At 39.2% G+C, this 16,264-nt stretch overlaps 1 protein-coding gene across 1 annotated transcript in view; it reads left to right on the top strand.

The window, feature by feature from the left end:
- Positions 1-584: 584 nt before the first annotated feature.
- The window catches only part of LOC129732615 (uncharacterized), a 33,812-nt gene continuing 18,132 nt past the window's right edge, over positions 585-16,264 (top strand). The window contains exon 1 of the mRNA XM_055693632.1: positions 585-977. Within this exon, the coding sequence (XP_055549607.1) occupies positions 841-977 (137 nt within the window). The 5' untranslated portion in view covers positions 585-840. The remainder of the gene's footprint in view (positions 978-16,264) is intronic.

Here is a 16,264-nt window from a genome sequence, read left to right as displayed (position 1 = left end):
AGGATGCTTCAAGTTGATACTCTGGATGTCAAACGTGGGAATAGCCCCTGTACAGGTAACGACAGACATCCATGATAGTTATGACCTGAGAGTTATGACTTATAATTGCGGTAATCATTGCTCATAATTTAAAACCCAGCGTCCTGGTTTAACTATTTGAACTTTGTTTTCCCATTGTAGGACATCGCAGTTTCGATTCTGCCCAATTGACAATATCAATAGAACCAACAATACAACCGCCGACCCTCGCTTTAACGATTACCAATAACTCAAGATTGTATTCGGTAAACAATGTTCTATCGAAAGGCTCTCGTGAGAACACACAGAGAGCCTGTTGATTGTTACCGAATGGATCAGCTATTAAAAGTTGTGAACCGGAGCGAGATAGCCTGCAGCAACGGTCGGCCGGACGGTTGATGATAGCGTCCGATCACACACACACGACAGGCCAGAGCAACGTAATCAGCCGGGGCTTCGAACGTCTAATACAGATGGATTTTCTGAAGACGATAGAACAAAACAATAACACCTCGGACTCAGGCTTGGCCTCGGACACAGTCAATCTGTTGTTGGATGAGTCCTTTATCAGCTGTCGGTACACACTGTCGGAAGTCAGTTGAATCTCAGCCACTTCAGAGGCAGCAGCAGCATCCTCTCGGTCGGGAAGTGTCCAATTGTTTCCCTCGGACGGGATCTCGGTCAAGCAGTGCAGTCGAAGATCAGAGAAAAATTTTGCACCCTAAAATATGCCGAACGGTCGGTGATTGTGAGAGACAAACAAAAAACAAAAAAAAAGTGAATCGAATATTATTTACACGTGCTTTTGAATTAGTGTAAAAAATGTCGGCCAGTTGTGAGATTACCATTACCAGCCCTCAGGAGGCCAACACCAAGAGCAGTCTGATCGTAGTTTCCAACCGATTGCCGTTCGTACTCAAGCGGGACGCCATTACTGGCCAGCTGAGCCGCCATGCCAGGTGAGGGTTCCGTTTATGTGCGCAGTAAGAACAAAATGTGCAAAAATATAGAAATCGGTGTTATTCGGTGATAGTCAATGTTTTGGTTGATGTCTCCTTCTGCCTGAATATTCTACATAACACAAAAAAAAACTGCAAAATCTCATTTCAAAATCTTAATTAATGATGTCAAATTTCAACATTTGGGTGTGTGATCAATTCTACTTGTTGGTTATTCTAATCTATTGTTATATGCACAAAAAAGGGTTGGTAAAAAAAGGTTAAATTGGGAAGAAATATTTTTCTCGGCTATTTAGATAGTGATCAAATGGCAATGGTACATTTTCAAATTTGTGTAATTAATATCAGATCAGATATAAATGAGTATTAATTCTTTCCCGATTTGGTCACCAATTTGAGCTGGTCAGCTCTTAGACTGATTATGTTTGCACTTGGTTGTAAACCAATTCAGTTAATTAAAAAATTTTATTGGTCGATATGGCATGATCATGGTATGTATAACTTTGACTGATTCAGTACGTTTATAGATATGATCAAGAATATTTATTCATTTTCAAACGTGCAAACTAAGCTTCCCTACATCCGAGAGACCAAAGCGCTTGATTCATTAGTCCTTTGTTAGATAAATTGAATAGGGGTCTTCACATCGAGCTCGTATACGAATACCGAGCCGTAAACTGTGTATCTTCCATTACTCGTCAATGGAGGTGAGTATTTTTACGGCTGGGTATTTGTTTACGAGCTCGACATGAATCCCCCTAATGTAAAGTATCGCCTATTTCGTCTAAGTTAATACCACAAGAACAACACGCAAGCAAAATTGTCTTTGCAAAGCAAGAAAGCTAAAACTCATTAAAATAATAATATAATAAAACACAGGTTTTCAATAAAATTAACTAGTTTAGGTATTAAAACTTTCGCAAGAAAGAAATAACATGCAACAAATCGATTTGTTGACGACAGTGATTGTCATGAGATAATACAATCAAGTTTTAAGACTGGTATCTGCATCATTAATTTTTAACAGCGTTTTTCTCCTATAAAAAATATAATGATACCATTAGGGCTTCCTTCCTCAAGCCAAGCAATAATCACGTTGTCAAGATAAATGGGGTTATTTTAAGTTGGTCTGACAAGGTTAAGTACTTGGGACTAATTTACGATAAAAAACTTATTTTCAAAGAGCACATTGAGAGTATTCAAGCAAAGTGCACCAAAGATACGAGATGTTTATATCCTCGCATTTTTTTCTTCATTTAGATATCCTCGCTTTAACAGGAATTCTAAACTTTGTTTAAAGAACAAACTTTTGATTTACAAACAAATTTTTAGACCAGCAATGCTTTATGCTGTACCGGTCTGGTCAAGTTGCTGTTCAACAAGGAAGAAAACGCTCCATAGGACTCAGAATAAAATTCTGAAAATGATTTCGAAACGTCCTCCTTGGTTTGGTACACTCGAATTACATAGACTAACTGGTGTTGAACCATTAGAAGCTATGTTAAATAAAATTATTTCCAATTTTCGACGAAAATCGTTACAATCCTCAATTGCTACGATAAGCTCTCTTTATAGTCAATAAGTTAGTAATTAAGATAGTTGTCAGTTTATTTCCTTTATTTGACAAGTAGGTTTAAATCCCTACGAATGATCAGTCTTAATTGTGAAACAAACAAATCCTAATAATTAAAATTACAAATTTCTAACAGTGTTGAGAAGTCACCATTTGTGATTGGCCACACAAACTCATTATTTACTAATATTTATCATAAATACCTAAACTACTAACAGTAAAAAATACTTTCGCTATTAAATGCTATTCATTTTTTTTCTTCACTCCATCAAAGCTTATGCATAGTTTAGAGTGTATGTGTGAATCGTGTATCGACACATTTCGAGTCCAGACATTCCAGCCCAATGCCACGTGAACAGCTTCCTGACTATAAAGAGCAGCCCCAACTACGTAGTTTATCCTCCGTGATGGAGCAGGGCTAGTGAAATTGCACAAAGTACCACGTCAGATGGCTTTTTGGGATTAATGTTCAATGTACAGTGCAGTGCAGTAGCTTCTGCTTTTTGTATAGATCGATAACGGCGCCGGTTAAGTCCTTACGGTCGGTTAGGGAATAAAGAGTAGCAACGATTGCTACTATCTCTAACGACTGGTACGAAAAAAAGGTGCTTTAGTCACCGAGGTTAGTGACGGATTTTTTTTTTTTTTTTTTTTTTAAGGGGGGAATTGTTAGTAGCTTAAGTATTTATGATAAATATTAGTAAATAATGAGTATGTGTGTCCAATCACAAATGGTGACTTCTCAACACTGTTAGAAATTTGTAATTGTAATTGTTAGGATTTGTTTGCTTTCGCAATTAGGACTTATCATTCGTAGGGATTTCAACCTACTTGTCAGAAAATTGGATGTAAACTTACAACTAACTTAATTGCTAACTTATTAGCTATAAAGAGAGCTTATCGTAGCAATTGAGGATTGCAACGATTTTTGTCGGAAATTGTTAATAATTTTATTTGACATAGCTTCTAATGGTTCAACACCAGTAAGTCTATGTAATTCGAGTGTACCAAACCAAGGAGGACGCTTCAAAATCATTTTCAGAATTTTATTCTGAATCCTTTGGAGCGTTTTCTTCCTTGTTGAATAGCAACTTGACCAGATCGGTACAGCATAAAGCATTGCTGGTCTAAAAATTTGTTTGTATATCAAAAGATTGTTCTTCAAACAAAGTTTAGAATTCCTGTTAATGAGAGGATATAAACATCTCGTATATTTGATGCACTTGGCTTGTATACTCTCAATGTGCTCTTTGAAAATAAGTTTTTTATCATAAATTAGTCCCAAGTACTTAACCTTGTCGGACCAACTTAAAATAACCCCATTCATCTTGACAACGTGATTATTGTTTGGCTTGAGGAAAGAAACCCTAGGCTTATGCGGAAAAATTATCATTTGTGTTTTAGAAGCATTGGGAGAGATTTTCCACTTTTGCAAGTAGGAAGAAAAAATATCTAAACTTTTCTGCAATCGACTGCATATGACACGAAGACTTTTTCCTTTTACGGAAATGCTTGTGTCATCGCAGAACAATGACTTTGTGCATCCTGGAGGCAAATCAGGAAGATCTGAAGTGAATATGTTGTACAGGACTGGACCCAAGACTGAACCTTGAGGTACACCTGCTCTGACAGGAAATCTATCAGATTTTGAATTCTGATAGACAACCTGCAGAGTTCGATCAGTAAGATAATTTTTTAAAATTTTGATTAGGAAAATTGGAAAATTAAAAGTTTGCAATTTCGCAATCAAACCTTTATGCCAAACACTGTCGAATGCTTTTTCTCTGTCTAAAAGAGCAGCTCCAGTGGAATAACCTTCAGATTTGTTAGCTCGTATCATATTAGTAACTCTGAGCAATTGATGAGTTGTGGAATGCCCATGGCGAAATCCAAACTGTTGATTTGCAAAAATTGAATTTTCGTTGATGTGTGACATCATTCTGTTAAGAATAATTCTTCCAAACAGTTTACTTATTGAAGAAAGCAAACTGATTGGTCGATAACTTGAAACTTCAGCTGGGTTCTTATTCGGTTTTAAAATGGGAGTAATTTTTGCATTTTTCCATAATTTGGGAAAATATGAAATTTTGAAGCAGCAATTGAAAATGTTCACTAAAAATTCCATTGTGCTCTCAGGGAGATGTTTGATTAGTATATTAAAGATTCCATCGTCACCAGGTGCTTTCATATTTTTGAAATTTTTAATAATTGATTTAATCTCATTCAAGTTAGTTTCAATTATTTCTGCAGGTAAAAAATTTTGGGAAGAAATTAAATCAAATTGACGTGTGACTCACAAAATTCAAATTTGAGTTATGAACACTCTCAAACTGCTGAGCAAGTCTTTGAGCCTTTTGTTCATTGGATACAAGAAAACGTTCACCATCTTTTAAAACTGGAATAGGCTTTGAAGGTTTCTTAAGAATCTTCGACAGCTTCCAAAATGGTTTCAATTTTTCAACTTTAGTCTCAAAATTTTGATTTCTCAGAAGAGTAAATCTATGTTTAATCTCTTTCTGTAAATCTTTATAAATAGTTTTAAAAACAGGGTCACGAGAACGTTGATATTGACGTCTGCGGACATTTTTCAAACGAATTAGAAGTTGAAGATTTTCGTCAATTATTGGTGAATCAAATTTCACTTGAGCCTTTGGAACAGAATAATTCCTGGCATCAACAATTGCACATTTTAATGCTTCCAAAGCGGAATCAATATTCACTTCGTTTTTCAAATCAAGCTCATTATTGAAATTTCTCTCAATATGAGTTTTGTATCTTTCCCAATTAGCCTTGTTATAATTAAAAACAGAGCTCATAGGGTTTAAAACTGATTCATGTGATAAAGAAAAAGTTATTGGAAGATGGTCAGAATCAAAGTCAGCATGTGTGATCAAATCACTACATACATGACTTTGATCTGTTAGCACCAAATCAATTGTTGAAGGGTTTCTTACAGAAGAAAAGCATGTCGGACTATTCGGAGACAAAATAGAATAGTATCCTGAAGAACAATCATTGAATAAAATTTTGCCATTGGAATTACTTTGAGAATTATTCCATGAACGATGTTTAGCGTTAAAATCGCCGAATATGAAAAATTTCGAACGATTTCTGGTGAGTTTTTGTAAATCACCTTTAAAATAATTTTTGAGCTCGCGTGTGCATTGAAATGGTAAATATGCTGCGGCAATAAATAAAATCCCAAGTTCAGTTTGAACTTCAATTCCCAAAGTTTCAATAACTTTCGTCTCAAGATGGGGAAGAGCACGATGTTTGATTCGGCGATGAATAACAATTGCAACTCCACCGCCGGAACCCTGAATCCTATCATATCTATGAACCACGTAATTAGGATCATATTTTAATTTCATGTTAGGTTTCAAAAATGTTTCAGTAATAATTGCAATATGCACATTATTTACTGTTAAAAAATTAAAAAGCTCATTCTCATTGGCCTTCAATGAGCGAGCATTCCAATTTAATATTTTAATTGTTTTATTTAAAATCATTGCTAAATTTTAAATTAGAAACAATTTTAATAGTAAAATTTGTGCTTATTTGAATGGCTTCAAACATTGATTTTGCCTGCAACATGGCGTTCATAAGATCGAACATTGCCTGTTGCAAAAAACAAAGTTTACCTGCCGTAATAGGCCCCAGGCAGTTGAAATTAGAAAAAATATTTTCGGCAGCAATATTAGCTGGAGTAATAGGTGTACAATTATTTTCTAGCGTGTTTTGCTTACCCATATTAACGGTCATTTTCGAACTACCAACACTAGGCGGTATAATGTTCGAACTACCTGTAACCTGTGCATAAGTTAAACGGGTATGCAAAGGAGTAGGTAAACTATGCGTCACTGGTATGCTTGGAGAATTTTGTTTTGAAGTTGGTTTTAATTGAGAAATTGAATTTTGTTCACCTTGCCTTGCCTTAACAATTGCTAAACGGGGCATTGATAAAAATTTGACATACGGTTGCCGTTACAATTCACACAGCGAAAATTTTTACTCTCTTTCACAGGACATGTGTCCTTTTTGTGAGAAGAGTCTCCACAATAAAGACATTTTTGGTCCATGTTACAGAATTTGGAACCATGGCCATAACGTTGGCAAGTACGGCATTGGGTGATATGCTTTTCACCTCCGCCATACTTCCTATAAATTTCCCAATTTACACGCACATTATACAAAGCATGTGCTTTTTCAAAAAATTCTAAGTTGTTAACCTCATTGCGGTTAAAATGAATTAAATAATTAACAAGGGAAATTCCAGTTCTCTGACTCTTTTCGCCTCGTGATTTTTGTTTCATTAGAGTTACTTGGGTAGGGGCTATGCCAAGTAATTCTGTTAAAGTAAGTTTGATCTCATCAACGGTTTGATCGTTGGTGAGACCTTTCAAGACAACCTTGAACGGCTTGGCGTTCTTGGTTTCATATGTAAAAAATTTGTACATCTTTTCAGTTAAATACTGAACAAGACGATCACGACCCTTTACTGAGTCGGCTAATAAGCGACATTCACCTCTACGGCCAATTTGATAGGTAACTTTAACGTCAGAAACAAATGTTGAAAGTTCCTTTTTGAATATATTAAATTCAGAAGAAATATTTACCACGATAGGTGGAACTTTCTCCTTTTTTAAAGATTTTATATTTTGTATAGTTTCATTATTAATAACTTCCATTTCACCAGCTTCTTGCTCAGGCAAAATATCAAAAGGATGACGGATTTTAATACCTTTCACCTTCCTTCCACGCATATGTGCTAATCTTCTTTATCGAGCCTCGTTTGTTAGGCGTTGTACACAAATTACGTTATGTATAGATGGAGGGGGCGAGTTTGAGTTTGCGTTACTATACAGTAATGCGCAGCGGTAAAATAAAGCGACATGCTTTAAGGAACGTATATTATAAAGTGAGAGAGTATTCGAATCGGTAATAACATTTAGGTTTTGCGATGACACATATTCAATGTAACAGATGTACAACAGCTTATTAAGTACACGCCAACCCACCCCCTTAAGCTGATGTGTTCAATCCCATTTGTTTTTCGATGCTTATATTATTCAGCTTGGCAACTCCCTGATCAACTGCATCTCGGATGAAATAGTGCCGTATATCAATCAATAACTGCCTTGCTCATGTACGTATATACACAGTCGACTTGATGCCCTCTAGATATATAATCTGTGACCATAGAGGACCTCCTTTACCTCCCAGCTCGAGTTCAAGTTGGTGGTGATAAAAACGAGGTGTTCGATGAGTTCGTGTATCTGGGCTCACTGGTAACTGCCGCCAACGGTACCAGCAGAGAAATTCAACGGCGCATTATGGCAGGAAATCGTGCACAGGCTTAGGAAAAAGACTGGAGAGCGACACAATACTGACGACTTTTCTCCCTTTTCACTCTAACAGCCTTATGAATAAGCTTTTCATGAGAGCTCACATACAGCTACAGCTTACACAAGGCAACGTTGGGACATGATAGCCCAGTTTGCTCATTTTGAGGATGTCCTGTTGGCTTGGTTTGCGCTGTTGAAGCTGATGGGCTGCGGCTGTCATCGACTCGTTCTTTTTCGTTTCTCCTTTTTCATAGGCCGGTGGCATATTGAATACAAAGCAAACCGTTTCATATGTGTTTCCATTGTTGATTTTATTCCCCACTTTAGAAAAAACGTGCTTCGCACGATCTCCCTTTTCATTATAGAATCGGCCTTACTGTCGTGAATCATAATCACCTGACATCTTGCTAGGATTCGTGCCGAAGCATGCCAAAGATTATAGGCTGTCATTTGAAACAGCTTGGAAGAACCAACAGACATAAGAAGATAAAAAATAACAGCCCCTTTGGCATTACATGTGTGTGCTGTAAACAGTTACTGTCGGGTTATGTATCGAATATACGGGGAGCAGGGAGAGCTGTGCAATGCTATGACAGTCGAATCAGTTGAAAACCTGCTGTCATCGATCTTTTTCCTAAGCTTGACGTGCATATTTTGGTCTCCGGAAGACGCTCGGCTCGAGTAGAATTAGTCGCCGCACCAAGTTAACCATCTACAAGACGCTGATCAGACGGTAGTCCTCTACGGGCATGAGACATGGACCATGCTTGTGGAGGACCAACGTGCCCTTGCGATCTTCGAGCGGAACGTGTTGCGTACCATCTTTGGTGGACTGCAGATGGAGAACGGAGTGTGGAGAAGGCGAATGAACCACGAACTGCAGGAGCTGCTTGGGGAGCCATCTATCGTCCACACCGCTAGGATTGGCAGATTGCGGTGGGTAAAGATGTCAGACGACAGCCCAATAAAGATAGTTCTTGAATCCAATCCGTCAGGGACGAGGCGGAGAGGTGCTCAGCGGGCAAGGTAGATCGATCAGGTGGAAGATGGCCTGCAGACCCTAGGCAGACTGCAGAGCTGGCGAACTGCAGCCATGGACCTAGTGGAATAGAGACGACCCTTACGTACAGCAGAGGCCACACCACGGCTTGGGACTGTTTGGTAAGGTAAGTAAGACCATAGAGGAGAATTCACAAAAAATCGTCACAACCGATTTTCCTTTCAAGAATCCGTGTTGTGCAGTTGAAACGCGCTCTCGAATGCGTTCGTAATGATGTGAGTAGACTAATCGTTCGAATAACTTGAAAACAGCGGATTGAATCGCCACACTCCTGTAGTTCTCCGCGTTTGAACGAGATCCTGTTTTATGAATAGGAGTTATATGAGAGATTTTCCAAAGAGGTGGAAAATGACCTGATGACAACGATAAGTTGAAAAGAAAAGAAAGTGGTTCAACGGGTTCATCCTTGAATTCTTTAGCCAACTTGGCTGGAAGTCTATCCGATCCAGTTGACTTACCAGAATCGAGCTCAGAAAGCTCACGACGTAACTCCAGCAGATCGTTGTTCTTAGACGGTGATACAGCGAATAGTGTCGAACAGATCTGCCAACTATTTTCGCGGAAATTCTCTAGCGTGTTTGTAGACGAAAGGTTAACGACGAACGAAATTACTTCTGCTACGGCACGTGTTCCTTTTCTCGGTCGTACATTGACTAACATTTCCATCGACGTTAGCACGGTTACATTAGCCGCCTCGAAGCTCAGGTCTTCCAAATCCGCTGGGCCAGATGGCATACCGTCCTTTTTCCTGAAAAACTGTATCAGTAGTCTAGCTGCTCCAATGAGTAATCTCTTCACTAAATCCATCAGTTCGGGTGTTTTCCCCTCGATCTGGAAATCGGCATACATGTTTCCAGTACATAAGAAAGGGAACAGAAGAAACGTTAATAACTATCGAGAAATCTCAGCGCTTTGCTCTATCCCGAAGCTTTTTGAGCTCAGCGTGTTCGAGCCCACTTTCTCGTTCTTTAAGCAGTACATCGCAAACGAACAGCACGGTTTCATCCCTAAGTAATCCACGGCCACGAATCTCCTGACGCTTACATCTTACGTAATGAACAGCTTTGCGACCAGTCTCAGACGGACGTTATCTACACGGACCTTTCCGCCGCCTTTGACAAACTGAATCACGAGATCGCCGTTGCGAAGCTTGAAAAGCTAGGCATTTTAGGCCCCCTACTACTATGGTTTAAATCCTACTTGACTGATCGGCGTTTAGTAGTGAACATCGACGGAGTTTCCTCGAATTCGTTTTCCGCTCACTCCGGCATCCACCTCGGGCCACTGATTTTTTTGTTTACCTGAACGATGCCAACTTCTGGCTTCAGGGCCCTCGACTGTCCTTCGCTGACGATCTGAAGCTATTCGCAAAAGTGAAGGTCCCATCAGATGCCGCTTCGCTCCAGGAGCAGTTATCGATTTTCGCGAAATGGTGTGTCGACAATCGCATGCAATTGAACGTCGACAAATGTGAGATTATAACGTTCTCAAGGTAGCTCAGCCCAGTGACTTTTGATTATAAGTTATCAAATAAACCTCTACGATGCACAACCTGTGTTAATGACTTGGGAGTACTGCTCGACTCCAAACTCACATTTAAACAACACATGACTTTCACCGTCGACAAGGCCAGCAGGAACCTAGGATTCATAATGCGCATTGCAAAAAATTTCAGCGACATTTATTGTCTAAAATTTTTATATTGCGCTTTGGTACGATCTAGCTTAGAATACTGCGCTTCAGTGTGGAGTCCCTACTACCTGAACGGAGTAAGCAGAATCGAGGCAGTACAACGACGGTTCATTCGCTTTGCTTTCCGTAGACTACCGTGGACTGACCCCTTTCAAGTACCAAGCTACGAACAGCGTTGCAGGCTTATCGATTTAGACACCCTGCAAATTCGTCGGGATGTGATCAGAGCTATATTCATCTCGGACGTATTGACTTCACGGATAGATTGTCCGGCGATTCTCGAACAACTTAACATCTATGTCAGACCGCGTATGTTGCGTTTCTTCACGTGCAAAGTAGGCGAACGAACTACAGTAGCTTCGGCACGATAACAGGTCTACAGCGCCATTTTAACCGTTACGCATCATGTTTCGACTTTAACGCCAGCCGCGAGATACTGAAGAATCGATTCTTAACATTAGCACGTAGCACTTAGATTAAAAAATCACAAGAAGGTTGTATGCAAAGCCACGACCGCCAGGTTGAAGTAGAATACTTTTACAAGAAAGATAACCTGGCTTCTTGCGTTTCAGTCATTTTTTCTAGTAAATAAACGTTGACCGTTCATTGGCAGTATTGTAAATTCTTTCTGTCTGATATTTTGAATGAAGTTCATTGGATATTTTTAAATTTTGTGCAAATGAGAAGTTGAAGTGCTGCCGAATTGTAATATGCACATTTAATACGACATCATTAAACGGGAACGGAACAAAGGCTACGGTTATGCAAAACGCGAATGCCGGCGCGATGCGGTTCGCCTTACCGTGGTGAAATGTACAGCTCTTTTTAAGGCGGAGTAGAGCTATACATTTCAACAGATTTCGTCTTGCCGAATCGCATCGCGCCGTTATTTGCGTTTTGCATGACCGTAGCCAAACACTAAGCGACGCAAACACGTAATAATAGTCAGAGTATGCATGTAGATGAAGATAATTAACTTTGGATTATAGCGCAAAACGAGAAAATATTAACTCTTCAAATAATCATTTGTGTTCTTCAAATTTCAGTTGTTCAATTTAATATCCGTTGAAATGTTTGTTTATTATCTGATGAAGCTCTTATATAGGCCAAATGATGCATTCCCAATTTACTAGGTCCATAACTCTGCCGACCGTGCTTGGGAAAGCGCGGTATAGCGACCAATCAGAGGTCGAATTTTGTGTTTTGACAAGGCTTAAGAGTTTTCAATAGTACAATAGTTCGAATGATAAAATTGCAATTTCATGCATTTGGTAGGAATCTTAGAAGATTTTCTAATCGATTGCTGCAAAAACGAAGGAAATCCATCGAAAACTAACCGATTGATTAGCATTTGAAATTTTTCTCACTTTTTTCAGTTTTAGATTTACATTTTACATCCCTATGTAGCCGAACTTCCTGAGAGAAGTATTCTAATTCAAAATTAAATCTTCATTAATTCATTTGTTGTCCTTATAAGAACAATTGTTCAATTTATCATAGGATGTAGTGTTTATCTTACATCTCTGTGTTACCTTGATAGTGAGGACTAAAACGCACGGTCAACACAATGAGCAAGGTGTTTTCACATTGAAAACTAGACACGGCTTTACTGGAGAAAGTGTTGGCAAATGCATCTACCGCTAATACCACCGCTATCATACGAAAGCGCGTCGTTTCATGTGGGGAATATCAACAACGAAAAATGACGCGCGTCTAAGCATAACCCGAACTGTTTCGCCGTGCTGCTCCCATTTACCTTCACATCGGCCTCATTAAAGTACCGGCTGCATCTGCATCTACCGCTGAGGCTGTCACTATACTGCTATTGGTACCAAAAGCTATTAACTTTTCAAATAAGTGTGTTATTTGTTCTTAAAAGAACAATTGGTCAATTCAAAATCGGATTTACGCAATCGCATCTCTGTAATATTACTGACAATAATATTCTTCTGAACAAACTGATACAACTTTCCCATTAGGCCTCTGCCATTATAGACGCGAAAAGCGACGCGAACCGATTCGCTCAGCTGTAGGTTAATGTACAGCCATCAGTAGAGCTGTACATCAACCTACGGCCGAGCGAATCGGTTCGCGCCGCTTAAAGCGTCTACTATGGCAGAGGCCTTAGAGGAAATTGCTGGGGTATTCACTTCATGCAAGCCTGCTGCTGATGCTTCCCGCTACCACACTGAAACAGCATTTTAGTGAAGGGAGTGTCGTTGCATCAGCTGACCCTGCTACTATCGATGCTGATATACCCGCTGCAACAGCTACGCTATGCATAGCCATGCCACAGTTGTGGCCGCTATACGCTGGCCCAACTGCTGAGCAACTGCAGCGCTATCCGTAGCCATGCCACAGTTGTGGCCGCCATTGGTATCCGTTGTACCTGCATCTGCTGGCCCTGCTGCTATCGATGGTGAGATCCGCTGAAACTGCTACGCTTATTCGCAGCCATGCCACAGTTGTGGCCGCTATCCGCTACCGATGGTACCCACTGCTCGCTCCCGCTGCTGCTAAGGAAGGACTGCTGTCGTCGCTGTTCAGAACTACTATGAGCGGCTTCGACTAAAACAGGCTCTTATATAGGGATGAAAATAGGAATGAATTATTTTACGTACGTGGTGGAATGATATAAGTTGAAAAATATGTGTGACTTCATTCTGGTTCAGAGCGAACATTTGATAAGCTCCACCTCTTTTTTCAGTTTCTAAAGTTTTTCCTCAGTTTCGTAGCACGGATGCACAAAAATGATTTCTTGTCGAGCCGGACCGATAGCACTCTCATTGAAGCAACAAAATAACATGTTTTGTGTCGTGTTGTGCAGCTTGGTTGAAGAAAATGTTCCCGTACCTATGTCGCATGTAAGCAGATTATTGCGTTTAGTAGACAGTAGATAGTGTATCCAGCGAATAAACACCGATGGTGCTCTCACACACGCAACGGTTTTAACCCGTATCTTATTGCGGTTTGTAACATCAAGCGATTTCGTTTGCTCGCTGTTGCGTGTTGCATCATGTTGCAACTTGGCAGCTGGGAGACGACAACATTCTGTTGATGCTAGTTGATTTAATCGACTTCATATTAGCTCTGCATAGTCGAACTAACTGCTTTTGTGAATGCGTTCTAACAGGGCAGTTTATTATTCAATGTCGGTTATGCTGATCGCAGCCTTTGCGCTGCCCCTACAGTGGGGAGTCTACTAAATAAAGTAAAAATTAGACAACTACAACAGAATTTGATTGCATCCCGCACAGAATGTCTGCTTGTGTTGATGCCAGAAAATTATTAACCTTCAATTATTTTTTTATTTGCCTTGAAAAAAGCATGTTGCGGTTCAAAATCGGTTGCTAATTACAACCTTTGAGCTGCCCTAACATTGGTGGAATTAAGATACACGGACAACATGCACTGTGGAAGCTATTTCACATTCAGTAAATTAGACGGGTGCGACAAATTTGAATTGCTAGGATGCAACACAGAATGCTTGCTTGCGTTGACAAAAATTATTAACTTTCAATGACTTGTTTATTTGCCTTGAAAAAGGCATTTTGATTTCCAAAATTGGATTTCCTGATGGCAATCTTCATGCTGTTCCAACACGGGGGGAATAATGGCTGTCTGGCGACACACGCTGAGAAAAACCGCGCTGCTCCTGAGACGTGGTGACCAACCACAGGGCTAGTACTGCTGCTAAGGAAGGACGACTGCTGTTGTCGCTGTCTAGAACTATTATGAGCGGCTTCGGCTGAAACAGGCTTTATATAGGCCAAATAGCATGTTTTGAATTGCAAGGTATATGATCCTGTCGACCGTGCTTGGGAAGCAAGCATATAACGACCAATCAGAGGTCGAATTTTTCGTTTTGACAAGGCTTGACTATTTTCAATAGTACAATAGTGTGAATAATAAAATTACAATTATCTTATTTCGGGAAGAATCTTAGAAGATTTCCCAATCTATTGCTGCAAGATCGAAGGAAATCCATCGAATACTAACCGATTTATTAGCATTTGAAATTGGACATATTTTTCACTTTTTTCGGTTTTAGATTTTCATTTCACATCCCTATGTAGCCGAACTTCCTGAGAGAAGTATTCTACTTCAAAAATCAGTTGGGCCATAAGGCCTGTTGATGTATTTTTTGCAAATAAATGAAAATAAAAGATCGGTGGCAGGTTCGACTGGATTGTTCACTTTCTCGTTGTTGTCAATTCGATAAACATTTTTAGAATATTCAGCGAAAAGATCGGCGGTTTCTTGTCCATCGTATGAAAATCGGTTTTCATACTTCATCACCTCCGGTATTCTGTTGATTTTACGTCTGCTATTTACGAATTTCCAGAGCGATTTAGGGTTTTCCTTCACTCCATTCTGTATTCCATCGTTGTGACCTTCATAGGCTTCTCTGCGCAACACTTTGAAGATCCGAAGAAGTTCTTTGTAGGATGTAACATTTTTTCTGGTAGCTGTCTTTATTTTGCCTATATTACTACCACATACATAATACATTCATGTAAATAACTTTTTAACAGTTCCTTATGGGATTTTTTTAGGGGCTCGATAAAGCTGAGAAAAAGAAAATTAATTTTGTTCATTATTTGTCGAGCAGTTGGACAGGACGAGGTACGGAGTACTATGGGGCAACGTGTACCAGAAAAAAAAACACCAGTGTTACGTATGTCTTATGTATGTGGTGGTACCATTCGAATAGTTCATTTTGCACCGACTTTTTTGGATGATTTCTTCCTGAGAATTACGTATGTCTTATGTATGTGGTATTAGTGTTGGGGTTGCTCCGAAGTGACCCATTGATTTTTTGGCGTCATCCATCGTTCAGCAATACCCGCGAAGTGGCTAAAAATCGCAGCATTCTAAGTACATAGTAACAATCGCAGGATATGTTAACCCGTAAAGACTCGGGACGGAACTTGTTTTTTGAAAATGCTCGTTTTCAGCACTGGAACGACCGATTTGGGAAAACTTGGAATTTCATTCAAGGGGAATAGTTGCTCTAAGTTTTGGTAAAGGTGCCACCCCTCTGGACTCCTCCCCGTTTTTTTGTGACGCAAATATGTCTGTTGTGTGACGCAAATATGTCTGTGTTTTTTGTTATTTTTCAAACAGATTGAGCAAACACTGGGAATTTTCATATATCAGTTTTTTATATCATCTGAAAGATCTGCATTTTCTGAGTAAAACGTGATTTAAATTTTTTTTTCTATCGTTATCCTTCGCTTTTTAAATCAAGATTTAAAACTACTCGAAATGTGCTCGAAATCGCTACAATGACAGTTCGCCCATCTTCATTTAAAATATGAAGGATAATGATATAAAGTTTTTAAAAATCTCAGAAAGTTACACTCTTTCAGATGATATATATAAATCGGAAATCCGTGAATAGCTAAATAACCCAATTGCTCCTTGTATCAAATCATGTCAGGTGGATGAAATATGGTATGTAAGTGTGAATTTTGGAGTTCTCAAATTATTTCAGTACAAAATCACAAAACTACGCATTTTCGTAAAAATTTAAATAACAAAACCGTTCTTCAAATTTAAAGCTTTAAAAGCATATATCCGAACTATTGACACTTGTTTGCAAAAGTTACTTTTT

Source organism: Wyeomyia smithii, chromosome 3 (assembly GCF_029784165.1).
Source record: "Wyeomyia smithii strain HCP4-BCI-WySm-NY-G18 chromosome 3, ASM2978416v1, whole genome shotgun sequence".
NCBI classification, from domain to species: domain Eukaryota; kingdom Metazoa; phylum Arthropoda; class Insecta; order Diptera; family Culicidae; genus Wyeomyia; species Wyeomyia smithii.
The sequence above is the reverse complement of the archived record's forward strand: the minus strand, read 5'-3'. Positions and strand labels throughout refer to the sequence as shown.